The sequence below is a fragment of the Puma concolor genome, chromosome A2, assembly GCF_028749965.1.
Source record: "Puma concolor isolate L17-30 chromosome A2, mPumCon1.1.hap2, whole genome shotgun sequence".
Taxonomy (NCBI): Eukaryota; Metazoa; Chordata; class Mammalia; order Carnivora; family Felidae; genus Puma; species Puma concolor.
In genome coordinates, this window is record NC_141668.1 from 158053312 (window position 1) to 158078469 (window position 25158).

The window sequence follows — 25158 nt, forward strand, 5'->3', positions numbered from 1 at the left end:
CAGCAGGCGGGTTAAGGAAAGCAGACCTGCAGAAATGGGGAGCACTCTGCATAGCTCCAGCTGAGGATGCTGGTCAGCCGGTTTGGGAGGGAAGCAGGCACGTCCAGAGTAGCATGACCCTGCTGATGTGGAAGAAAGGCGACCAGGAGAAAAGACACATCCCACATAGTAGAGGGCCTACTCCCTCCTTATTTGAGGGAGTCCTGGGCTCGAGTGCTGCGTGCTTCGCTGCTTACTGAGCAGGTGACCTTGAGCAAGTTGGTTGGCTTCCCTGAGCCTCAGTTTCCTCATCTGCCTGAAGTTGGCCCCGGAAAGGCGTGACTGTGTACACAGGGGGTCCCCGCGGTCAGGCTTCGGAGGGTAGGTGGGCACTGGACACCTGGCAGAGCACATGCTGCCCTCTGCCTTCACCACACGAGAGATGGACGGGCACCGCTGCCCCGTCTGCTTTGCAGGATGAGCCCGCTTTGGCACCATTTTTCATGGGCAGTGTGCTCTAAGGGATGGTCATCTCTCTAGGGAGTACTCAGTTGGTGGATCTCGGGGGATGCTTATGCATGACTTAACCCAGCAACAGGGCTGATCCTTTTGTGTCATGGGAGCCAGGTGGCAGCTGACGTGCAGAGAGAAGCAGGGTGGGACAGACTTCACTCACTGCTCATCTGCCAGGTGCCCTCAGATGGAGGGTAGCTGAGGATGCCAGCTCCTTCAGCCAGACCGTCAGTGCTTAGAGAGGGCCATACTTAGCATCAGGTGGGAGTAGCAGGCAGAGGGCCTTTCTTGCAATAGGTCTGAAGCCAGTGGCTGAGAGTAGAGCCGGAGGGGTGGATGGGCTCTGTCCCCCTGGGCTCCACAGCCCCTGGGCATCCAGAGTCTGAAAGTCCAGATTATTCCAGGAAGGTCCATTCTGTTTATCTAGGTGATAGAGGATCTTGTTGTCCCAAAGACTAACAATTGGGCCCGTTGGAAGCCAAGCCAGGATCTGAAGGGACTGATCTGTTCTTGGCTCTAATAGTGATGAAACCTGAGTGCCTGGCAACCACAGGGGACCTCATTGAGGAGACTTGGTGACGCTCTGTGGGTGCAGGACACAGGGTGTCGTTTGGTCCTGGAGCCTCCCTGCGGGACCTAGCCTGGCACGACCTTGGCCAGGTCAGATTCTGCTTCTCCAAAGTTAGAAATACATGGATTTCATGCAGCATGCCTTGCGTCAGACCTAGTGAGGGTGAGAGCTTTCCTGAGATGTGCAGCTAGTAACTAAGGGCCTATATCTGAGCTAGTTGGCTGCTGTGAGCCTGACTCCGGAACCCCAAGCCTGGTTCCCTGCATGGTGCCTGCACACTCCTCCAGAAGAAGGAAGACATGGGCTCAAGGCAGCCGGGTCGGCCTTCTGCAGCTTCACTGCCCAGTGTAACCACCTCACACGCGTTGATCACATCCACTCTGCTCTCCTCCTGTCTGCACATTAGAGAGTAGCCCTGGCCGAGCCCTGGGCCCGGTGCCCTCCCTCTGATGTCAGCAAGAGCGTGTTGCCAGTGACTGAGGGACTCAGAACTGCCGTGTGGGTGGGCCCTGAGCCCCAGACAATTTTGACACCTCTTTCAGATGTTGGAATGTTCTGGCTCAAAATATTAGAGCTTCTAGAATGAGAGAGGGTGACTGAGCTCTCTGGAGAGGTTGGCTTGTCCACACGTTTCCCCTAAAGCCTTCAGGCCGTCTCTTGAGCTCTTGGAAGGGGTTTCCCAGGTGAACGTCTCCCTGTGGTCCCAGGTCAAGTGTCTGAACCAGCCTTATGGCAGAGGCAGCCTCCTTGGCCCAGTTGCATACAGGCTGGCTCTGCTCAGAGGCAGCCCCTGTTCCCAGCGCCCCAGGTGGCAGATGGCAGGGTTGGCCTTCTCTGTGTTCCTGAGCAGTTAGGATTTACTCTGGTATCCTGATAAAGGGGGCAGAGGGTGCTGAGCACGGCCTGGAGCTGATACTCAGGCTGGTTGGAGGCTGGCGTCACCCAGAGGCTTACTGGGGATGGAGGGGGTGGAGGGGCTGTGGATTCAGAACGCGTGCCCAGGTGACGAGGCTGGATCCACACTGAGCGCTGAGGCTGGGTAAGGTCCCTGACCTGGTAGCTCCCAGCTGTAGGTCATGTGTGTGTGACAGGGATGTAGGAGGGTGATGTTTCAGTGGACACTGGCCAGAGGCTGTAGGGTACCATTGCACCCCAAAGGGAAGAAAGGTCTGAGTTTGCAGCCAGGGCTTTAATCTGTCTGTGATTTGGGCCTGCGTCTCCAGAGGCAAGTTGGTGGCACTTCGCAGGGGGCAGTGATGAGATGGGAGACAAGCAAGCCGAGCCCACCGTGAGATGTGGAGCATTGGGCAGCCCGAATCCCAAATGTGCCCCAGAGGACCCCGTGACCTAGGTCAGGCCCTCAGCTTCCTCCACTGTCACTTGATCCTCTCTCAGCTGTGTGGGGAGTGGAGCTGTCATGCTCCCCACTCCTGCCCACCGGCTCTGGGCGGAGTGAAGTTCAACACGGAGTTCAGTGCCTGGTATGATGAGTGTTAGTCGAGTTAGAAAAACAGAAGAAGCCCACTCGGCACTCAGGCTCCTCATGAGGCTGTGGCAGAAGAGCCTTGGTGCAAAGTGCTCTGCGTGCTTTCTTGCTCGTTTATCTGCGTTTCCTGTGTTCCTGGACTGAGGCGAGAAAGAGAGAGAGAGAGAGAGAGAAGAGGCCAAGGACGTACCTCCCCAAGGTTGGCTCGTGCCCAGACAGAGGAGTCTCAGGTCCCAGGAGCGATGAGATTGGAGGTTCGGCCCTTGGCCACCGTGGGGACAGAGGGGTCGGGTCCGGTGTGTGGGCCTGGCCCCTGCACAGGCTGTGCTCAGCACTGTGGGCTGTGTGTCCTGGGGGCGTGCAGCAAGGATCGAGGCAGGGCGGCTTCTTACTTTTTCTCGTTGAGGAAAGGCAGATGGGAAAGATGAAATAATGAGACAGAGGTGTTGAAAAGAGGGCCAGGCCCAGGCCCAGGTGCGGGTTGCACAGCTCAGAGAACCCCAGCCCCACCTGTGACCTCCAGCAGCCATGTCTTCTCTCTCTGCCTCATTTTCCTCAGTTGTAACAGCGGGAACCTTAATGTCTGGATAGTTGAAGAAGGGGCTTAATGATGGCTGCCAGCCGAGATACCACAAGTTGTTGTGTTCGATTTGGCTGCAGTTTCTGTGCAGAGCCTGTGCCCAGCGAGCCCATGCAGTACCCGCTCTGGTCAGGGTTCAGATGCTGCCCACCCTCATCTGAGCGGAGCATGCGCCCGACCATGCCCCATGGGTCTTTCTGCACTTCCTGTGTCCTGATGTACCCTATGTGCTGATTCACTCAGTGTCCCGTCTGTAGGGCCACCGCTTTGGGCACCTAAGGGTGGTTGTGTTGGCCGATACACAAGGGGACACAGGGAACCCCGCGGGGGAATGATCTTGGCCCCGTGTGGCCCAGGCCCAACTTGGCTGTACCAGTATGGAGGCCTTGAAGTATTGAGAGCTGTACTTCAGGGCAAAGGGCGGGTGTGGTGGGAGGACGGTACCTGGCCCAACCCGCCGGGGTCATAAGGCCGAAACCAGACGGTGTCCCAAGTGGTCAGCATCCAGGGAGCATCCAGGGTCGTGATCCAGGGAGTGTGCAGACACAAGCATCTGAGAGAAACACTTCAGTGGGGACTGGGCCGAGGGGGCTGGACCTGGCAGTTCCCTAGAGCTTCTTTTTTGGGAAAGGAAGGGAACGTTGGTAAGAATGGCGATTTAGATTTTCATAAAACAGGACTACTTCAGAAAAGCCAAGGGGTAGCTATAACCCCAAAGAACAAGTCCCATAAAATTAAAAATTGGTAAGTGCCCCTTCATCAGAATTAAGAACTTCTCTTTGAAGGACACTGGGAAGAGAATAAAAAGGCCATGGACTGGGAGAGATTTTGCAAAACTTGCGTGATAAAACTCTTGTATCCAGACATATAAAGAGCTCTCAAAATGCAATACTAAGAAAACGACCCAGTTTTTAAAAATGCATTGCAGCTTTGTACCGCTTCACCACGAAGATGAAAGAATGGCAAATTAGTCCATGAAACATGCTCCCCGTCATTAGTCAATAAGGAAATGCAAACGGAAACCACAATGAGCTGCCACTTCCTACCTATGAGAGTGGCTAAAGTAGAACAGCTGATGCCAAATGCTGGTGTGGATAGGGAGCCCCTGGACTCCCCTCATTGCTGGTGGGAATGTGGCCACTCTGGGAGACAATTTGGCCATTTCTCATAAGGTTAAACAGACACTTGCCATAGGACCCCCAGTTGTGCTCCTGGGTGAAACAAAAACTCATGTCCATACAAAATCCCATATGTGAATGTTTATAGCAGCTTTATGCATTAGTCCTTCAGATAGGAGATGAGCCTTGTGTCCTTTAGTCAGCAAACGGATGAACACACTGGCTTAATACAGTAGGTTAACAACGGTAAAAAGGAATGGACTTTGGAGACAGCAGCATGGGTGAATCTCAGAGGCATTCTGCGAAGTGTGTGTGGTCAGCTGGATAGGGGTCTGATCAGTGTCCAAGACTCAACCCCTAGAGCTTGTGAATGTGATTTTAGATGGAAAAAAGGATTTTGCAGATGGGATTAAGGTAGGGATCTTTAGGTGGGGAGATCATCCTGAATTATCTGGGTGGGCTCTAAACGTAATCACGAGTAACCCTGTAAGAAAGAGGCAGAAAGAGATTTGACACAGAGGAAAAGGCCGTGTGACCACAGAGGCAGAGATTGGGGTGATGTGGCCACAAGCTGAGGAATGCCTAGAGACCCAAGAAGCTGGAAGAAGCAAGAAAGGCTCACTGCCTAGAGCCTCTGGACAGACTGTGGCCCTGCACACCCCTGGATTTCAGCCTGTGGAATACTGATTTCAGACTTCTGGGCTCCAGGACACAGAGGGAATACATTTTTCTTGTTTTCAGCCACCAAGTTTGTGGTGATTTGTTATAGTGGTCACAGGAAACTCATACAGCATGATTCCATACACATAACCTGGAAAAGGAGAAAACAGATTGGTGATCGCCAGGGACCGGGCGTGGTGGGGAGTTGGAGTATGGATGGGCACATGGGAATGTCCTCGGAAAGAAGGTGGTCCTTCTGGTCTGCCTTTATTTGCTGACCCAAGAAGATCAAGCAAAACACACGGGGGTGGGGGGGTGGGGGGGGTGTCCAGGTCACAGTTTCAGGTGATTTGCATCTTTTTTTCTAATCCTCGAACTTTCTGTGCACATCCATGAATTTAGGTAGAAATATTTGCTGTGCTGGCTACTGTGTGGGTCCTGATTTACACCTGGCTCTTGGCTGCTTGGAATCTCTTCTTGCTTTTACGTGTCCCTCCACGCAGTGATGAATGTGCCGCCATTCTCCCTGTTTGTACTTCATGGAAATGGCCCCTCACGGCCACAGACACTGTCTAAACTTTCCACAGCCTCGGCATCCTGCTCAGAATCTGCCGGGAAGTTGCAGGGAGGATTCCTTGAAAAGAGTTTCCCAACTGTTTGTGCTTTACTGGAAAGAGGCAGGGGAGGGTGGGGGGGGGGGGCAGGTGGGAACGGTTGCCAGGAGGTCTGCAGCCAGGCCTTTTCTCAGGACTTAACTGCCCCCTTTCTTGGCCACATACTGCTCAGGAGAGGATTGATTGATCACAGCCCCAAAGAAATGCTGGTACACTTCACTTGTGTTTGCAGAGTCCTACAGACAGAGGCTTTAGGGAAGAACAGATGCCTTCTTTTTGGCCATTTTCCACAAGTGGCTCTGCGTCACGAGGGTCAGGCCATGTAGATTACAGGGAGCGTGTTTCCCCAGGAAGAGTTGGCACTCCGGAACTGGGAGGGGCGGCGTTGGGTGCTGCTGCTTATGCAAGGCCAGTGGCAGACGTCCTGGGGCTGTGTCCAGGTCAGACCAGTCCTCACTTGTCTTACCTCTGCTGGCCCTGCCCCTCTTCCCCAGATGACGTGCAGACTCGGTGCTTGTCCGTTTTGCTGGCCTTGCCCCGTGTCCATTCTGTGTGGTGTGGGAGGGCTTGTACGTGTGCACTTTTTGTTTTAAATCTTTCACATGGGGGGTGCCGGGTGGCTCAGTCAGATACGCGTCCAACTCTTGATTTCAGTTCGGGTCATGATCTCACAGTTCGCGGTATCGAGACCCGCGTGGGGCTCTGCGCTGACAGCGTGGAGCCTGCTTGGGATTCTCCCCCTCCCCTCCACCCCTCTCCCACTTGCACTCCCTCTCTCTCTCGAAATAAATAAACTTAAAATTAAAAATAATAGACCTTTCACATGGGAATGTTAACGTGAATAAATGACACAGATGAGAACGATTGGCCCCATGCCATCTCCCAACCTTGCCCTCTGTGAGTGCCTGACCCTTCTCGTTTCAGCTCTTCCCCAAGACACCCCTCCCCGACTTTGTTTAGTTTTGCTGGAGTTTTTGTAAAATAATCCCGGTCATATTTTCATCACACCCTTGGCTTTTTCAGTGACTGAGTTGAATGTTTACAGAAAGGAACTGGTTTTTTCAGACAGTCTTTCTGCAGCTCAGTGAGAGCACCTGAGGCGCAGCCCCAGGCACCCTTGCAGGCTGCCTTCACGTGGCTGGGTCCACGCAGACCCACACGTGATGCGTGTGTCAAGTCTGGTAATTTATAGCACTCCATCCTTCTTCCTTTTGTGCCATCCATCTGTTGAAGAAACCAGGTCATTTGTCCCGTGGAATAGCCCACGTTATGGCCCACGTTCTGCTCTGACAATTGCTTTCCCCTTTGCTTTCCTCACGACAGCAGTTAGCTCAGGGCTTCTCTGCCTCGGCAGCTGACGTCTGGGGCCAGATCACTCTGGAGTTAGCCTGTTGTGGGCCTTGTGGGGTGTTGAACAGCATCCCTGGCCTCCATGCTTCAGAGACCAGGAGGGCCCTCCTCCCCAGCCAAGTATGTCTCTGGACATTGCCCATGTCCCCCGGGGCAGAATCACTTGGTTAAGAACCCTGAATGTAACTCAGTGCCCACCTAGTGTGCTTCCTGGACCTGGAGGTGGATTTCGTAAACACTTTCTGTTGCTTTACCCAAGAAGTGCTCTTCTCCGTGGGGAGAAAAAGGGGGATTCTGGCCATGGTGAAGTTCTGACTCTCCCTGTCCTGGTCCTGGCGTGAAGGGGCCTGCCGTGGGGCTGCCTGTTGCCCTGCCCTGCATGCTGCCTGTTTCTTCCTACCTGCATCACCATCTTTATCACACCTGCAGGAGCTGCCTGGGGCCAGAAGACTGCAGCGTGCTCTGTAGCGAGGCCTCCTCGCTGCCCACCCCTGCCAGGCCTCCTGATTCACCCTGGGCTCTTGGCCGAAGCACAGCGACACTTGTCCCAACGAACTCCTGGTTTCAAACCCCGCACATGCCTAATAGGAGATGGTGTTCTGCTACGCTCGGTCCTGATAGGGCCACAGCTGGGGTGGGGCTCTCAAGGGCCCAGACCCCCCCTCCATGCCTGCTGCAGTCACTGGGCTGCTCAGCCTTGGGGAAGGGTATGACCTCTGAGCCTGTGGTGGGAATGACGTGACCCCTCAGAGGGTCTGCAGAGACTGGAGGTGTTGTGTGTAGCATTGCTGGCCTGAAGTGCAGCCCATACGCTTACTGAGCGCGATGCATGCAGACAGGTGTGTCCTAGAGACTGTCATAGGAAGTCGTGCTACCTGATAACTTGCTAATCACAGTCTGAGGAATGACCCAAAAGCTGCCAAGGCAACAGGGAAATGGGCAGCACCCGGGCTAGTCTGTTGGACCTTCCCTGGCATGTCCGCCTTCTGTCCTGCTGAGTAGGCGAGGTAATAGGGTGACAGGGCTCCCCTCACAAATGGTGTGTCCCTGGCCCCATGTTGTCCCCTGCAGGGAGCAGCCAGCCAGAAGGCAGTGACGGGCCATGGTAGCATGGTGAGCCCATGCACTGCCAGGGTGTTCCAGCTGCTGGCGGCCGGGCCAGGTGGGTCCAGAGGGTGACCGCTGGTCCTGCTGTGAAGGCATCTCTGACGGGGCTCTGGCCGCTTGCTCCGCACTGTCGGTGCCACACCTTGTCGGGGGTCCACAAGCCCAGGGGGAAGCCCTGTGCCCATCACACCGCCGCGGACTTCCATTTGCGCCACGTCTTCTTACCCAGGGCCGCTCTTGTGCTGCTCAGCATCTCCGCGCCAGCCTCTGCCACCCTGGTTCAGGTCTGCCCTCTTGCCGTGTGCACTGGTTCCCTCACTGGATCCTTCTGTGTGTAATCGTGGCCCCATGGTGGGTGGCCTGTGTCCAGTTGTCCTGCCCTGCATGCCATGCTCTGTGAGGCATGGCCTGGGACTCGAGGGACTCGGGAAATGCCCCTTGAGTGCATAGAGGGGTAAGTGGTCAGCCGGACTGGAGGTGCACGGCCAGCGTGTCCAGCAGGCAAAGGTGCAGAGTCTGACTACTCCATTCCCCCAAGGCCTGGGCTCAAAGGAGGTCAGGGTTAGCTTGGCACTGAGAGCGCGGCCCTCCAGTTAACCTTGTGCCTCAGGTTTGCTTCCATCTTCCCCACCCCAGTCCTTGTGCCTCATGGCCACCTTTTTTTTTTTTTTAAATTTTTTTAATGTTTATTTAGTTGAGAGAGAGAGAGCGGGAGAGCGCACGCACAATCAGGGGAAGGGCAGAGAGGGGGGCACAGAATCCAAAGCAGGCTCCAGGCTCTGAGCTGTCAGCACAGAGCCCAATGTGGGGCTCAAACTCACAGACGACGAGATCATGACCTGAGCTGAAGTCAGAAGCTTAACCGACTGAGCCATCCAGGCGCCCCTCATTGCCACCCTTTTAAGGCTACACTTCCAAATTCTGTGCATTATCATTATTTGTGCCTTGAGCCGTCAATTGTCTTCTTTTTTTTTTTTTGTTTAAGCCAGTTTTAAAAAAATGCTTATTTTGAGAGAGAGAGAGAGTGCATGTGCGCACACATGCTCTCTCGTGTGGGGAGATGGTCAGAGAGAGAGAGAGAGAGAGAGAGAGAGAGAGAATCCCAAGGAGGCTCTGCACTGAGAGTGCACGGCTCCATCTCACGAACCATGAGATCATGACCTGAGCTGAAACCAAGAGTCTGATGCTCAACTGACTGAGCCAGCCAGGTGCCCCCCCCCCGCTCCCCCCCCCCCAGTTGTCTTCTCTGGAAATATCACAATGAGAACAAGTCTTTCATGTTCATACACACATTCCCTGTAACCCAGTGCTTTTTATCCTCTGTGCAGAGCCACGGGCCCATCTGGTGTCATTCTCCTGCGTCCTGAAGGACTTTCAGAATCTTCCTTGCAGTACAGATCTACTGCAACGATTCTCTCAGCCTTTGTCTGCGCAAGTTTTCGTTGGATAACTTTTCACTGGATAAGGAATTCTGGGTTGGCATTATTCTCCCTCAGTATTTTACAGATGTCCTTCCCCGGTCTCCAGGCTTGTTTTTTTTTTTTGATACTGGGCCTTGTGAGTCTTATCTTTGCTTCTTGGTTCATAGCATGTCAGTCAGCAGTCATGCTCATTTGCTTATGGAATGCTGTGACATGGTTCTTTGTTTTCCGTCTGGAGCTTCTTGGATCTATTGAATTATTGTGCTCCTCACATCTGGGCCATTATTTCTTCAGATACCATGCTCTTGGGATACCAGTTATGCATATGTTGGAACTCTTGGTACCATTGTCCCGAAGTTCACCAAGGCTGTATTCACTTTTCCATAGACTTTTTTTCCTGTGTGTGAGATTCATTTTGGATAGTGTTTGTTAGTTTGTCATCAGGTTCATAACTTTTTTCTTCCACATTGCCTAATAGTAATCCTTCCTAGTGAGTTTTTCTTTCCAGATATTGCATTTCTCAGCCCTAGAAGTTCCGTGTGGCTCTCTTCTTATGCCTCATATTTCTCTTCTCACCAGTTCAAGTTTCTTTTAAGTCCTTAAACATTTTTCTAATTAAAAAAATGTTTTTAATGTTTATTCATTTTTGAGAGACAGAGCGTGAGTGGTGGAGGGGCAGAGAGAGAGAGGGAGACACGAAATACGAAGCAGGCTCCAGGCTCTGAGCTGTCAGCACAGAGCCCCATGCAGGGCTCAAACCCACAAACTGTGAGATCACGGCCTGAGCCGAAGTCAGACGCTCAACCAACTGGGCCACCCAGGAACCCCAGCCCTTCAACACTTTTAATATATAATGGTTGCTCTAAAGTAAAGCCTTTATCAGTTCCATCGTCTCTGGCCTTTCTGGGTCTGTTCCCATTGGCTGCATTTTCTCCTGTGTTAGGGGGTCACATTCTCCTATAGCCTCAACATGTCTGGAGGCTTTGGTTTTGGATACTGAGTGTTGTGAATTCCATGGGGTTGTGTGCTGGGTTTCGTTGTCTTTCTTGAAGCGTGTTGGTTCTGCTGTGGCCTCTGACAGGCACTTTGGTTAGTGGTGGATCAGCTGATCCCACGGAAGCTTGTTTCTGAGATTTTTTTAGTAAGGGGAATTGAGAGAAGAGGATTAGTTGAGCTCCACTGCCTAGCGGGGTGCAGCGAGGACTCCCCTGGACTGGCCACATGTGGCATGTCCCAGGCCACATCCTGGGGGCCCTGCCTTGGGAAGTGCCCCTGAGCCTTTGTGGGCAGCAGCTCAGGGCCCTGTGCAGGCTTTAGGAGAATCCTTCCGCGCTGCCCCCTCCTCCATGGGCCTCTGTCTACACATCCAGCCCCTTCAGCCTCCCCCGCCTGTGATGTGGAAAGTTTCTTGAGGCAGTGAGCTGGACAGTCAGAGACTCCCTTAGCTGTTTCCCTTCTTTTGCACATCTCTGGCTAGTGCTGCCCGTGCCCCTATCCGAAAATTGTTGTTGGATGTTTTTTGTCCACCACCCTTGTTGTTGCCAGTAGGTGGCATGTCTGGACCCAGATAGTCTATCTGCCTCTTATGTAAGTGTCTGCTTGTGAAGGGCTGAGAGGGTTTGATGAGATTGCCGTCTGTTCATTTGCCCTTCTGTTCATCCAGCAAATGTTCCCTGGACTCGGGTGGCCCACCGTGGCCTCCCAAAGAGGAAAGGCCAACCTCCTGTCAGTGGAGTGGAGGGCATGAATCACTGGCCTGAACCCCAGAATCCCTAGACAGAAGGCCAGAGGTGACTGCAGCGGACCTGGCTGGGTCCTTTCGTGGTCAGCCTGCGTGCCCCTAAAGGGCTCGGAAAAAAGGAGATTGCAGCTGTGTATCACCCACCGCGGAGAACGTGGGCCTTAGTGGTGGCAGGCAGGGTTGAATCCTGCCCTTGTGGGTGTGGGCAAGTCATTTGACCCTCCCTGTGACTTGAGGTTTGTCGTGGAGTTTAGTGATGACAAGCCCAAAGTGCAGCTAGCTCTCTGCCTGTGACCTGTAGGACACGTTTTGGTGTGCGTGTGCCCTCGTCCCCTGCTGCTCCACCTCCGGATGGCACTGAGTTCTGTGCCTTCACCAGCCATGGAGGCTGCTAAGTGAGGGGAAGTGCAGGCATGCTGTTCTCAGGTGTTGGATCTTCGGCTTTGGGTGTGTGTTGTTGCCTGTAGGAATTTGGAAGTTGCTAGCCTAGGGCCTTGAGGCTGCCCGGCCCGTGTTTCCCTGGGAGCCCTTGGGAACAGCCAGCTTCAGACCAGCAGGCCTTTCTGTTGCGCGCGGCATGCGGCACTGCTGGTGCGAACACAGCTGTGGCTGTTTCTGCTACCGCTGGCCGTTGGCCACCCACGGGGGTCAGGCGCAGCAGGCCTTTGCTGGGTCTTGTGTCCCCAGTGTACCCAGCAGACACCCAGTGACCTCCAAGTGGGGGTCCACGTTGGTGTCTGCTGCAGCTTGCTGGTTGGAGTGGGAAGAAGCCCAGATGGTTGCACCTCTTTGTTAGACGGTAGAGGGAGGAAGCTGGGGCGATGCCCCACATGCTGAAAGCCACTTCTGTCAATGTGACTTGACCCAGTGGTTGGGGTTTCCACAGGGGTGCACAGCATTTGGGGTTCCCCTCAGCCTACCTGCCCCACCCTGAACCTGACTCAGAGGGAAGGTTAAGAACTGCTGAATGATGCAGCCAGCTTCATTCTAGTAGGTTCTTGGAGGTGACAGGCTAGATGTGCTTTGAGTCATTCAAATTAAGTGTATTTGCTTTACAGTAAGTAGTTGAGAACTTCCTTTTAGAAGAATAAAACCCATACTTTGATCTAAAAACAGATTTCCATTGCAAGTATCACCCCCCCCGCCCCGGGCCAAATAATGTGAGCCAAAGGCCACACTCGTGTGTGGAGACACACACGAGGTTTCAGTACAGTTTAGAACCCTTTACAAAATTCCGTAAAATTAAAACCTTCTTGCAACAATTTTCCTTTGGTTGTGCTTCATTAAAATGTTGCTGGGTCTCTGAGCTGGGAGTTTGTGGCAGGTGGGATGGTCACATGCCAGTATAGAGGACACTCCAAAACCGAATTCCTGCAGCCCGTGGAGAGGTGGCCCGGCTGGCACCTAGGTTTCTTCCTGGAAATCTTAAGGCGGAGGGGTGGGGTGCACAGTGGCCAGCAGGTGCCCCGTGTGGAAAGTCTGCACAAAAGGTCAAGGTAGGAACACCTGGGTGGCTCAGTCGGTTAAATGTCCAACTCTTGATTTCAGCTCCGGTCATGATCTAGTGGTTCATGAGATCGAGCCCCCCCCCACGTCAGACTCTGCGCTGACAGCGTGGACCCTGCTTGGGATTCTCTCTTTCCCTTTCTCTGTCCCTCCCCTGCATGCATGCGGGCTCTCTCCCCCTCTCAAAATAAATAAAAAACAAAAACAAAACCAAAAACAGTCAAGGTGGTTTGCCCTGGGGTGGAGGAGCTGATGGGTAAGAGCCGCAGTGGCTCAGGGAGCCTTATTAACCCAGATTACCAAGGGTGGGCCCTACCAGGCCCTAAGCTGGCTGTGGCTGTGACTGGCTGTCCAGTGTTGGATGGCGTGGCCTGAGTGCCGTTAGAATACACTTTGTCATCTAGTGAATGTGAGGGCACTGAGGTGCTGCTTCTCCCTTTGTTCTAATGTCTTACCAGGTGGGGCCCCTTTCCCCTGCCTGCACGGGGCGGGCGGAACTCTGATGGGTCTTGTCCTGGAGCCTCTTTTTGTTAGTGGCTCTAGACAGGGCCTGTGGGGAGTCACTCAAGTGTGTATGCGATAGCGTGAGTGCATTGCTCTGCTATTGACAAGAAGGGTCTGGTGCTCCTGCTGGAGGGAGGAGACACCATGAGAGCCCGTATAGCCAGGAGTCTGGTTCTGTGGTGACAGCCTCGTTGCATGGGGGCATGCACTTGGCATTGTCAAGAAAGCCTGGGTTTTTAGGCCTCTCTGCCAACGTCTCCAATGGGTGAAGCCACTGCCCTTGGGAAATGAGTGACTGCAAGAAAGGAGTCTTCCGGATAACTTGCTTGACCGCAACCAAGCCGGTTAAATGCTTCACTAAATGGCCCACGGGGAGCATGTGGTCCAGGGGGAGGGTGGCCCACCACACCAGCTGGCGTGGGTGCTGGTTGTCAGCCAGGAACTTCTGGGGCCGCCCTGGTGGAATTCTTTCCAGGGAGGTGCACTCTTTCTAGTTCCTCCCCACTGTTACTCTATATCCAGACTCCTAGCATCACCGTTGTCATGTCCCCTGTCCCCCAAGCCCCTGGAGGACACAGACCTTGCCCTGTGTTGATAAAGACACACACGGTACTAGAGTTTGTCCCTGGCTGACTCCTGTGGGGGGGTCTGGACTAACAGACCGGGGGGTGCACCGCGGCATCCCACACCTCTGCTCTGGGCTTTGCATCTGCTGTTCCCTCTGCCAGGAACAGCCTGCTTTCCTGTCTTTGATGACCCGGTGATGGTGGTAGAGAGCTCTGTAGGACTGCTCGGTCTTAACATCGCCTTTGCTGTGCTGCTCTTGTGTTTTCTGCCGTTTACTCCCATCTCCTTTATATCACTCCTGCACTGCAAACGATTACCAGACCAGAGTATCTCCCCTGGGTGTTCAGGAATCTTCTGTGTTCGGGTGATGTTGCTCAAAGCCCAGGAGTCTTCAGAGAGAGACCCTCTGTGAGCCTGAGGACAGGTCACAGCTATCATGGAGGTGTGTCGACAGCACACAGAACGTACCCGTTTTAGGTGTGGAGTCCGTGAGAGTGACTACACCACCTGAGAAGTTGCCTCCGACATCTGCAGCCACTGCCGCTCCCGCCCCTAGCCCAGGCACTCACTGATCGACTTTCTGTCTCTTTAGTTTTGCCTTTTCTGGAGATTTATATGAGCAGATGCATACCTGCAGGATGTCACATGTTGAGGTACTCTCACTTAGCCAGTGGCTTTGGGGTTTGTCCATGTTGTGTCCATCAGGAATTTGTCCACCAGTTGATGGATGTTTGGATTGTTGCTACCTTTTGGATATTAAGAGTAATTCTGTGCACATTTATAGATAAGATTTTGTGTAGATCTATGTTTTCATTTCTCTTGGGTCTGTGCCTTGGAGTGGAAATTCGGGGTCATGTGGTAACTGTGTTTAGCCTTTTGAGAAACTACCAGACTGTTTTCCACAGTGGCTGTGCTTTGTATGCTCCCACCAGCAAGAGATGAATGTCTGGGGTATCATCCTTTTTGTTTTAGCCATTCTGATAGGTGCACGGTATCTCCCTACAAAGCCTGCGCCTCACTGATGAGTCTTAGCTTCTCACATGCTCATTGGCCGCCTGTAGGCTTTCTTTTTGGTCTCTTTCTTTAACTCAATTCCAAGCAAAGGCTGCTTAAGTGTCGTGTCTTCAAGAGCCCAGCCAGGCCGGGGACCCCACAGGGGCTGTGTTTCTCATTCTCTGAACGTCAGCCCAGGCGGGGGTCAGGTTGTGGTTTGTAGGATGGGGCAGCTGGTCCTGAGCCTGCTTTGGGGGAAGCCTGGCTCCTTTCTCCAAAGCACAGTGGGCCTTGTGCCTGCAGGGGCTAGTTTCTAGTCCTGGAGCAGAACAAGGGGCGGGTGGACGTCCCATATCTGATGGCCTGGCAGTGAGAGGTGATGTGCTTTGGAAGTATAGGGTAGCTTCTAGGGTGTCCGATCCCATGGAGGTAAGCGCTGGTGCTCGGTGTGATCTCTCAGGACGTTTGGAAATTCTGCTGCACCACACTCAGTGACAAATTGCTCCCGATGACAGAATCCTTGAGATTTTTGGGTAAAGAAGGGGCTCCTGGTAAACAAAAAGGGCAGGGGTACATGCGTGGCTTGCGTGGTCCATGCTGGCTGAGCCATGTCTGCGACACAACCGCAGCCCTCACCCCAGCGGCTAATGGGTCCATGGGCACCGAGAGGCCAGCATGCCCGTTGGTTGTTTTTTTTTTTTTTTAATTTTGTGTTATTAGTGGGGTTTTTTAAATGTTTATTTTTTGAGAGTGAGAGAGAAAGAGAGCGAGGGAGAGCGTAGACGGGGAGAAGTAAAGAGAGAAGGAGAGAATCCCAAGCAGGCTCCATGCTGTCAGTCCAGAGCCCAGTGTGGAGCTCAGTCTCAGGAACCATGATCATGACCTTGAGCCAAAATCAAGATTTGGACGCTTAACCTACTGAGCCACGTAGGTGCCCTGTTGGCTGGTTCTTTCCACAAATCTGGAGAGCTCCTTCACCCCAGGGCCTGCGGTGGCCTGACATGCTGGATGGGGAGCAGACAGGTAGCCACTCCAGACCCCTGGTGTCTGGGAGTGTGGGGGCCAGGTGGGAGGGCCTCGCCTCACTGCAGGTGGGGCTCGACTGGAGGTGGGAGAGCCCAGACCCTGCCTGCCGTCTGAAGAAGGCTGGGGAGGACCGTGGGCACAGAGGCCAGGGGGGTTTGGGGGCTGAGGGAGAGGGTTGTGGTGACAAACTAGGACCACGCGGTGGGGCGGTATCTGCTGTGCAGAAGGTGGGTGCTTGGGGCCCAAGATGGGTGAGAAAGAGAGGTGCGACCCTCCATCTGGACCCGTGTTCTTTCTGAAATTCTGACAGAAGGCTGATCTCTGAATAGCTGAAGCTTCAAGTATTTTGAGTTTTTAAGTATATTTTTTCTTGTGACATTTGGAAATTCCGCCGTCCCAAGCTCGGTGACAAATTGCTCTGAAGCTGTGACGTGGGAACTGAGCAGGCATTGGGCCCTGTCTTGGCAGGGTGTTTGGTGGTAGGGGGGGTGGGGGGTGGGGGGCGAGGGCATCACCTCATCAGCCTGCCTTCTGGGCAGCGGTGCTTGTCCATGGTGGTTCCCTTCTGAGAGGGTGTCTCCGGGGCAGGACAGCCTGGGCTGACGTTGGTTTGGGGAGGACAGTGAGGGACTGCCCACTGCCCGTGTCTCCACTCTTACTTCTTATATACCTGGCCCCCACAGCATCCGAGAACTCCTGCCGATCCTTTAAAATTCTGTTTCAGTGACCTTTCCTGGCATTTTCAGCGTGTGTGTGTTTTGTCACAACTGGGAAGTAAATCCCTGGATTTACAGATATCTTAATGACACTTTCCTGTTTTTCTTTTTTGCAGGATTCTGTTTCACTGAGACCGTCAATCCGATTTCAGGGAAGTCAAGGGGTGAGTCTTTTTTGTCTTAATCGTATTTGGAATTGTGACCAGTGTGCTGTCTTGCCTGTCATGGCTTGCTGGGCACAGAGGCAGGCTGGGGGCAGCGTTTTGGCCCCATCCGGCTCTGTGTCAGGCCAGGGCCTGTGCCAAGCTGAGGCCTGCCAGGTTGGTCCCACAGCCAGGGCCACACCAAGATGCTGTCTGGGGGCGAATGCAGCTTCTCTGTCCAGTGGCCCCTCAGAGTCTCCCCTTCCTTCCTGTAGCCAATGACTCCTGGGCCCCCCGTACTGATCTGATCTCTGTGCTGATTCAAAACAGAGGTGTCCTAGGGGCGCCTGGGTGGCTCAGTCGGTTGGGCGTCCGACTTCAGCTCAGGTCACGATCTCACGGTTTGTGAGTTCAAGCCCCACATCGGGCTCTTGTGCTGACACCTCGGAGCCTGGAGCCTGCTTCGGATTCTGTGTCTCATTCTCTCTCTGCCCCTCCCCCACTTGTGCTCTGTCTCTCAAAAATAAATAAATGTAAAAAAATTTAAAAACAAAAAACAAAAAACCTGAGGTGTCCCAGAGGCCAAGTGGGACTGGAGCTGTAGCCTCCCTGGAAGCTGGTCTCTGTTGTTGGACCTGGGACCGTGGGTGTCTGATTTTGGTACTGGGCTGCTGGCCCAGGGGGTAGGTATAGAAACTCAGCACTCCCGGGGCGCCTGGGTGGCGCAGTCGGTTAAGCGTCCGACTTCAGCCAGGTCACGATCTCGCGGTCCGTGAGTTCAAGCCCCGCGTCAGGCTCTGGGCTGATGGCTCAGAGCCTGGAGCCTGTTTCCGATTCTGTGTCTCCCTCTCTCTCTGCTCCTCCCCCGTTCATGCTCTGTCTCTCTCTGTCCCAAAAATAAATAAACGTTGAAAAAAAAAAATTAAAAAAAAAAAAAGAAACTCAGCACTCCCATTTTTTGTGAAATGTGTTTATTTCATTCTAAATGACCACCTTACAGAAAAAAATTGGAGAATAAAAGAAAGGATTAGTTGTCCACAATCCTTGCCTCCCAAGGCTTAGGACTTACCCCTACCCCCTCCCCCGCCCCCCCACAAATCCCTCACCCACCAAACATACCTTGATACACTGGTTTTTCTTGTGGTCTTTATTGCAAGTCTGTCTGTCTGTCTGTCTCTCTCTCTTTTTCTCTTTTTAATCTGAAGGGTTGCCACAAGTGTCTAAATCAGTTAGTTTCCACCTGACAGCTGGCCGGCTGCCTCCTTAAGATCTGCGCACCTGCCAGGGTGCTCCAGAGAGACAGAGCCTCTAGAACATCCACGTGTCTGTGTGTACAGATACAAAGATACAAGGAGATGTATTGCAAGGCATTGGCTCACATAGTTGTGGGGCTGGTGAGGCTGAAAGTCATCCATGGGGAAGGCAGGAATGGGCACTGTGGTCCATAGGCGACCTTCTTTCTCCTCAGGGAAACCTCAGTTTCCTTAAGGCCTTCAGCCGTTTGGGTGAGGCCCACTCAGACCATTGAGGGTCACTTTCTTAAAGTCAGCTGGTTGTGGATGCCACCACATCTACAGAATACCCCCATCCAGATTAGCATTCATGATGTCCCCGGGGGCTGTGGCCTGGCCAGGTGCACACGTGAACTGAACTGAACTGACATTATTGCGAAGACCAGTTAAAGTCAGCAAGACCTCTTGAAAGGCCCCAGACTCCTCGCTCCCCCAGTTCTTCCTCTGGAACTTCTGCATCTCTCTTTGGTCCCATCAGTCTTGTGGCAGCCTTCCCTTTATTGTCCCTGGGACATTTCCCCAGGGGCAGAGGTCAGTGTTGGGGGGGCAGGGCTCCCTTGGCTTGCTGCCAGACCAGCCCCATGGTGCCCTCTGGTGGCCAGTAGTCATGCTGTACCCTCTGTAGTCGGGAAGATGAGGAAGCAGATGCATGGAAAGGGCCACTAAAAGCCATGGCTTATCCTGTGAGCAGCATTTTCTGGTCAGCAGGACACCACACGGACGCTCACGGAAGCACCATGAGGTTCTCCTGGGCCATGCTTTGTGTCACCCAAATTTCTGTGCAAAGCCTGAGAGCCACATCCATTCGAGTCAGGGGTCCTGCCACCTTAGAGTCAGAATCATGCTTTGCCCACTTTCCTTCCTTCTGGATTTTCTCATGTGTAACAGAGTTTCTAGAAGCTTCTGAGGGTACAGAGGCCCTGTGCCGCAGCTTTGGGCAAGTCAGGCCACAGTTCTCCACTCTTCCCTTTGTGAGCCTGGGGAGGGCTGTGCCAGGTAGAGAGGAGGGGTGCTGTTCTTTCCCTGCTTGCTGTGAAGGGTCAGGCACTAGGTCTACCCTCCGTGTCTGGACGTCATCCTTCTCTTCCTGGGCAGTGATGGGATGCATCCTCTACTCCCTGCCAGGTGTGAGGGGCCTGGCCTGGTGCTGGACACACAGCAGACGCTTTCCTGGCCAGGCCGCATCTGCATAGTCACCATGCTGCCAGAGGAGGCAGGGTGCCTGGGCTCTCCCCTCCCACCTCTCCTGGTCGCTGAGCTGCTTGTGTATAGCTGAGGGTGGGGATGGGGCCAGTGAGGTAGGCTAGGTAGAGAGAGGAACAGGAGGCCAGAGGGGTAGGGCTGGGCAGGCCCATTCAGTGTTCGTGGTTCATGGGCTGAGTCCACGTTCCAGGCTCTGCATAGCGTGACAAGGACCGTCTTTTTCAGAGGCCCATGAAGCTGACAGACTGAAGGTCTGTAGGCTCTTGGCTCAGGGGCCTTTGCCAGTTCTTTTCACTGTCCCTCAGCCTCCTTGCCCAGGTGATGGGCTCTCTGCCTTGGGGGTTGTGTGTGTGGGGCGGGTAATAAGGACTTAAGAAAACCAGTGTCCTTGTAGCCCACAGCAAGCTCACTCAGCCCCTAGTTCATGTCCCCCTTGGTGTGCACAGCCAGCATAGGACCTCAGTGTTGAGCGCTGCCTGGGGGCGAGGTGGTGGGAGTCCGATCTGGCCTGGTCGCCTCCCTGCCTATGCTTGTAAGCACCATGGGAGCCAGGCCTGCCCGAGGAGATTGTGGTGTGTGGCCGGGCCCTGGCGTTGGCTAGTTCCTTGGGGTGACTAATGGCATTTGCCAGGTCTCTCACTTGTAGCGTGTTGGCCTCTAGGGTGTCATGCGCCAGAGCAAAGTGTTCATCTCTGTTTCATTGCCACGTACATGTTTGTGTTTGCATTCCCTGCCCTCTCCCAGACACTGAGCTGGCTGACCTGGGCCCCTCTGCTGTCTGGGGCTCACTTTTTTTTTTTTTTCTTTTAAGTTTATTTTACTTATTTTGAGGGAGAGAGAGAGAATCCCAAGCAGGCTCCGCCAGCACGGAGCCCGATGTAGGGCTTGAACTCACAAACTGTGAGATCATGACCTGAGCCAAAATCAGGAGTCGGACGCTTAACCGATTTAGCCACCCAGGTGCCCCTGGGGTTCACTTCTGAGTTGTGAACGTCTGACAGCTGGTGAAAAGTCAGCCTCCAGAGGGGAAAAGAAACCTCCACCTGGCCAGCCTCACCCCAAAACTCTTCAGTTGACGAAAAAAGAGAAGTAGGGGTGGTATCCAGGGCAGTTTAGCGTTGCGGCATTTGCCTGAGCTGCAGTTTCTAGAATGAAGTTTGGCAGGGCTGGTCGAAAGCCTTTGACCAATTTCTGTCTGTGTGTCCAGGAGCCAACTCTGAAGGAGCAGTCCGGGATGTGCACATGATTGAGGCACGAGGGTGCTTGTTGCCGTGTTGTCACAGGGACAATTTGAAAACAGTCTAAAAAATTTCTAAAATGGGGTGTTGCAGAGTCGGGAACCATCTGTGTGCCAAGGTTGAGCAGAGGGCAGGGGCGTGCACTCGCTCTTCTGAGCATCCTCGGTGAGTGAGGGCATGAGAGCGGGTCTTGGAATGCAGGGAGGTGCTTAGAATGCACCCTGGTGTTGGGGTTGAGGGAGTGCCCCTGGGCCGAAGTGGCTGCTTTGCTCTTGGAAGTCAAGTTCAGCTGGACAACCGTGGGTCTCTTTACCCAGAACATGTTTTATTCTGAGGCTTCTTTAGGAAGCGAAAATAACTAAGAAAGCAAGTGTTGCCTGGAACCTCCTCTGGCCAGAGAGAACCTGGTCAGTTGGAGTTTGGGTTCCTGTGCGTACCTGTTTGTCTTGTTCTTACGGAACGGAATATCGAGCCCTTCCCCCGCCAGTTTTTGCCACCAGGACTTGATGTGCCTTTTCACAGCTGCCGCCTGCACCTGCAGATGGGGGCGGGGGGGGGGGGGGGGGGGGGGAGGGGAGGCAGGTCCCACTTAGCATGGATTTCAAAAGGAGGAGGAGGTGAGGGGCACCTGAGTGGCTCAGTCAGTTAAGTGTCCAACTCTTGATTTCAGGTCAGGTCATGATCTCGCCGTTCGTGAGATTGAGCCCTGCCTCGGGGTCCACACTGACGGTGCGGAGCCTGCTTGGGATTCTCTCCCTGTCTCTCTCCCCCTCCCCTGGTTACATGTGCACATTCTCAATCTCAATCTCTCTCTCTCTCTCTCTTTCTCTCTCTCTCTCTCTCTCAAAATAAATAAATAAAAAGGAGGAGGTGAAAGGGCTCTGGCAGGGACCTGTGCCCCTCACAGGTCTCAGAGGCACTCAGGGCCGCCCAGGAAGGACAAGCCTGTTTGCTGCTCTGGGTCTGTGTACACAGACACTCGATTAGGTTTAAAGTGACTCCCCCTGCCCCCATAACCTGGAGTCAGGGCTGACCTTAGAGGCACCCAGACCTGCATGCCCAGGCCAGCTGAGGGCCACATGGTGGCCCCCGTGGGGCAGCCGAGACTCGGTCCAGGAGGCACGTGCTGCAGCTGAGCAGGGCTGACTGTCGGGCCACATCCTGGTACATGGTGCCAAGCTCTTCGCTGGCCCAGAGAAACCCATGCATTCCTGGTCTATTCATGCCCAGATGGGGAATTTCCTTGCTTGGTGCCCACCGACTGGTAACCGATAACCAGCGTCACTGAGGAGCAGCAAAGCCGCCCGTTAACCAAAGGAGTCCTCAGGCCGTGGTAGTGCTGGGCGGCGATAGGGCCGAGAGACCTGGCCACACCAGGCTCCCAGCAAACCTCCCCTCTGCCTTCCTCCTTCCCCCGCTCGGGTGTCCCCGCCTTTGTCCTGAAGGATACTGGAGACCTCTGTGTGTGTCTCCCCTGTCCCCAGCAGCATCACGTTCTCCCATGCATCAGTTTCAAGCCCCAGGTTTCCCACCATCCTGTGGCCCCAGTGGCTACACAAACCCACCTCTGGGCTCTGTGCTGAGACCCCCACGTCCAGGACGAATTTTGGAGGTGGGTGCACACACCTGTGTGGAAAAGGTTTAGATGGCATAAAAGGGTCACGACGAAGAGTCCCCACAGCTCCCACCCAGAGAGAAGCACAATCACTTTGGGACTGAGACCTGACCTCCTGCCCTCCTCTCAGGGGTGACAGCCCAGTGAGGACCATTGCCCTTGAGGCAGCCACTGTCCTCTGAGCAGACTGAGATGGAAAGTGGCGCCTGGGGAGGCTATATCTCCATCAGAGCCAGGATGAGATGAGGAGGAGGTTCAAGGATCGGGTGGAGGAAGAGCCACCCGATGGCAGGGGTGTCAGCTTCCACCGGAAGCTACTGTTGACTTGCTGACTTTGGGGTGCATGAGCTTCCGGCTGCATTCTGGGCAACGGCATCAGTGCGTATCTGGCTCTGGGTGCGTCTCCTGCAGTGACCCTCAGCAGCCTGAGCCTCAACATCTGGGCGGCGTGTTCCGGCTGCTTCTGTGATGGAGAACACACGTCACATCCAAGAAGGGATGGGCCGGCAGCACAAGATGGGCACAAGTGTGAGACAAGGAGATGTCACATACAGGCAGGACAGGGCTGAACTGCCTTATCTGGGAGCCAGTCTGTGCCACGTTGGCTCTCACTGTGCACGTCTGGGGCAGGGACGGACTGCAGGCTGGGCAGGTCACTCAGTATTTTGGGGCTAACTCTAGGCCAGGTGCACGTGCAGGTTCTCTTATGGGTCCACACACCACCCTGCGGAGCGGTGAAGGGAGGGAGGCTGTGAAGAGGGCAGCGGCCCTCCTTGTGACCTGAGCCACCGTGTCCTCAGTCTCAGGCTGAACTGCCCTTATTTACATATGACAGCTGGGCAAGGCTGGAATTCAGTTGGGGCCATGTTTGGTCCAGTGCTGATGAGGGAGGCATGGTGGTCTCACATCAGTGGAGAAGAAATAGGGCCTGGGCATACTGAGGTCGTTTAGCAGCCCAAGGATAAGTCCTGAATGGGGCCTGCCCACCCCCTCAACCTCCGTTTACCACTTCTGTCCCCCCTTGTTTGTGTGCCTAGCTGTGTTGAGCTCCTGCACTCAAAACCCAGGGATTACTTTATGAGGAGTCCCCACTGGTAACAGAGGGTTCTGGAGGCCCATCTTGTGCCCCAAATATGGGCCAGCAACCGGAGCATGGATCTTCCCACCAGCTTCCTCCACAGCCCCCAGGACTTCAACCCAGTGAGGGTTGGCCTGGAATGCAGCCCCGGCCTGTGGGCGCAATGCTATCCCACCTGCACCAAGCCCTGCACCTTGGCCGGGACCTTTGCTGTCTGTCTATCTGCCGGTCAGGCTGTCCCACCCTTCTGCAGAGGCACTGTCCAAAGTCAGGGTTCTATTAACCAAGACATTCATCCTTTGTCACATGTAACCGTGTCACGGTTTGTTGGGGGAGGGTGCGGCCGGTCTGTGAGCCCCTCGGGGCCTGCACCCGCCTTGGTCTTGGCTGCAGGACAGTGAATGGACATCCAGGTGGAGTGTGTATCCCACAGGGGAGCAAGGGTTGGAGCATATCGGCTGCTCAGTGTGCACTGGTCGCTACTGCTGCCCGTCTTGTCTCACGTCACCTTCACACATGTCCCAGGCCAGATCTGCCCCATTTGCTGGGTGGGAAATTGGCTCATGGCCCAGATCAGGGTGGGCTCCCTGGCTCCGGGCATGTGCTAAGTGCTCTGTGCTCCTCAGACCAACGTGCCATGCTTAGAAAGCACTGGCACTTCCTCCTTGTGTCAAGCTGTGGGGGACGGTCTGGGGTCCAGTGGATGGCCCATCCCACGGTCCCCTCCGTGATGTGGACCTCCCAGTGATGTTTCTCCCTCTCCATGCAGCACATCTCCATCCCCCAGCCTGACTGCCCCACGGAGGCGCGGACCTTCTCCTTCTACCTCTCCAACATTGGCCGTGACAGCCCCCAGGGCAGCTTTGACTGCATCCAGCAATATGTATCCAGGTAAGGCCCCATCTGGGCGCAGTGCCCCCTTCTTCTTCTTCTCTTTTTTTGAGGGGGGGTATTTATTTAAGTCATCTCTATACCCAGTGTTGGTCTTGAACTCACGACCTCAAGATCAAGACCCGCATGCTCTACTGACTGAGCCAGCCAGACCATTCCAGATCCCCCTTCTCATACCCGAGCCTTGCTGCTGCATTCAGTGTGTCCAGGGCACAGGTGCAGGCCTGCTACCTCTGCCCAGGGGCCTGGGTTCCCTTGTCTTTTCCAGGTTAAGATACGCTGTGTGGAAACGATGCTGCTCAAGTTAGCGCTGGCCCCATTTCCAGCTGGGGGGTAACGGGGGAGCACGGGCGCCCAGACCGTGTCTCCCTGTCATCCCAGGAGTTCACCTTAGCTTCTGGCCCCTTGTTTTGCAGCCACGGGGATGTTCACCTGGACTGCCTGGGCAGCATCCAGGACAAAATCACGGTGTGTGCCACCGATGACTCCTACCAGAAAGCACGACAGAGCATGGCGCAAGCTGAGGAGGAGACACGGAGCCGTGGTGCCATCGTCATCAAGCCTGGAGGCCGCTACCTGGGTGAGGATGAGGCCTGCGACTCCGCCTGTGGGGGGGCTCATGCCTGCTGGGCAGCTGTGGTGGGGAGCAGGAGGGACTGAGGGCTTGTCCTGGCCAGGAGTGGGAATGATGGGTTGACAGAGGTGCAGCCCCAAGCAAGGGGAGCCATCTCTCATTGTCAGGTCAGAAAAGGTCCTGTTGTACTGGCCGAGTCTGTTGGGGGCTGTGGCACCTGCTGATTCCCCAGTTTGAATATGAGCCCCAAGAACTCCAGGAATTCCGAATCCACGAGCCCTTCTCTCAGGTTCTGACCTCGGGAATCCCTACCCATCAGGGAGATAGACACGCTCCTCGATGGCAGGGCTGGGGTCTGTCCTCCTTCAGCTGCCACCCCTGCCCTCACCCGCCTGGCTGGCTCTTCCCCAGGCCTGACACGGCCAGCGGCAAGGTGCCGATTGTGAGATGTGCCCTATGGCAAATAGTCTGCTGCTGGGTTGGGGCCAGCAAGGGCCTGTCAGGTCACAACTGGGAAGGAAATGTGTTGATTTCCTGCTGGACGAGAAGGCTCTGGCAGCTCATCATCTGCTTGGAAACGGTTTTGGTGAAGTTGAGACACCAGCAGCATGAAAAGTGTTTACTTTTAGGAAGCTCCATTCTTGCTTTAGTCTTCCCAGCACCTAGACCCAG

At 54.5% G+C, this 25158-nt stretch overlaps 1 protein-coding gene across 1 annotated transcript in view; it reads left to right on the plus strand.

The window, feature by feature from the left end:
• Positions 1-25158, plus strand: part of ELL (elongation factor for RNA polymerase II) — a 75928-nt gene that overhangs the window by 30915 nt on the left and 19855 nt on the right. Inside the window, exons 2-4 of the mRNA XM_025916457.2 lie at positions 16569-16616; positions 23791-23912; positions 24329-24492. Coding sequence (XP_025772242.1) covers positions 16569-16616; positions 23791-23912; positions 24329-24492 — 334 coding nt within the window. The remainder of the gene's footprint in view (positions 1-16568; positions 16617-23790; positions 23913-24328; positions 24493-25158) is intronic.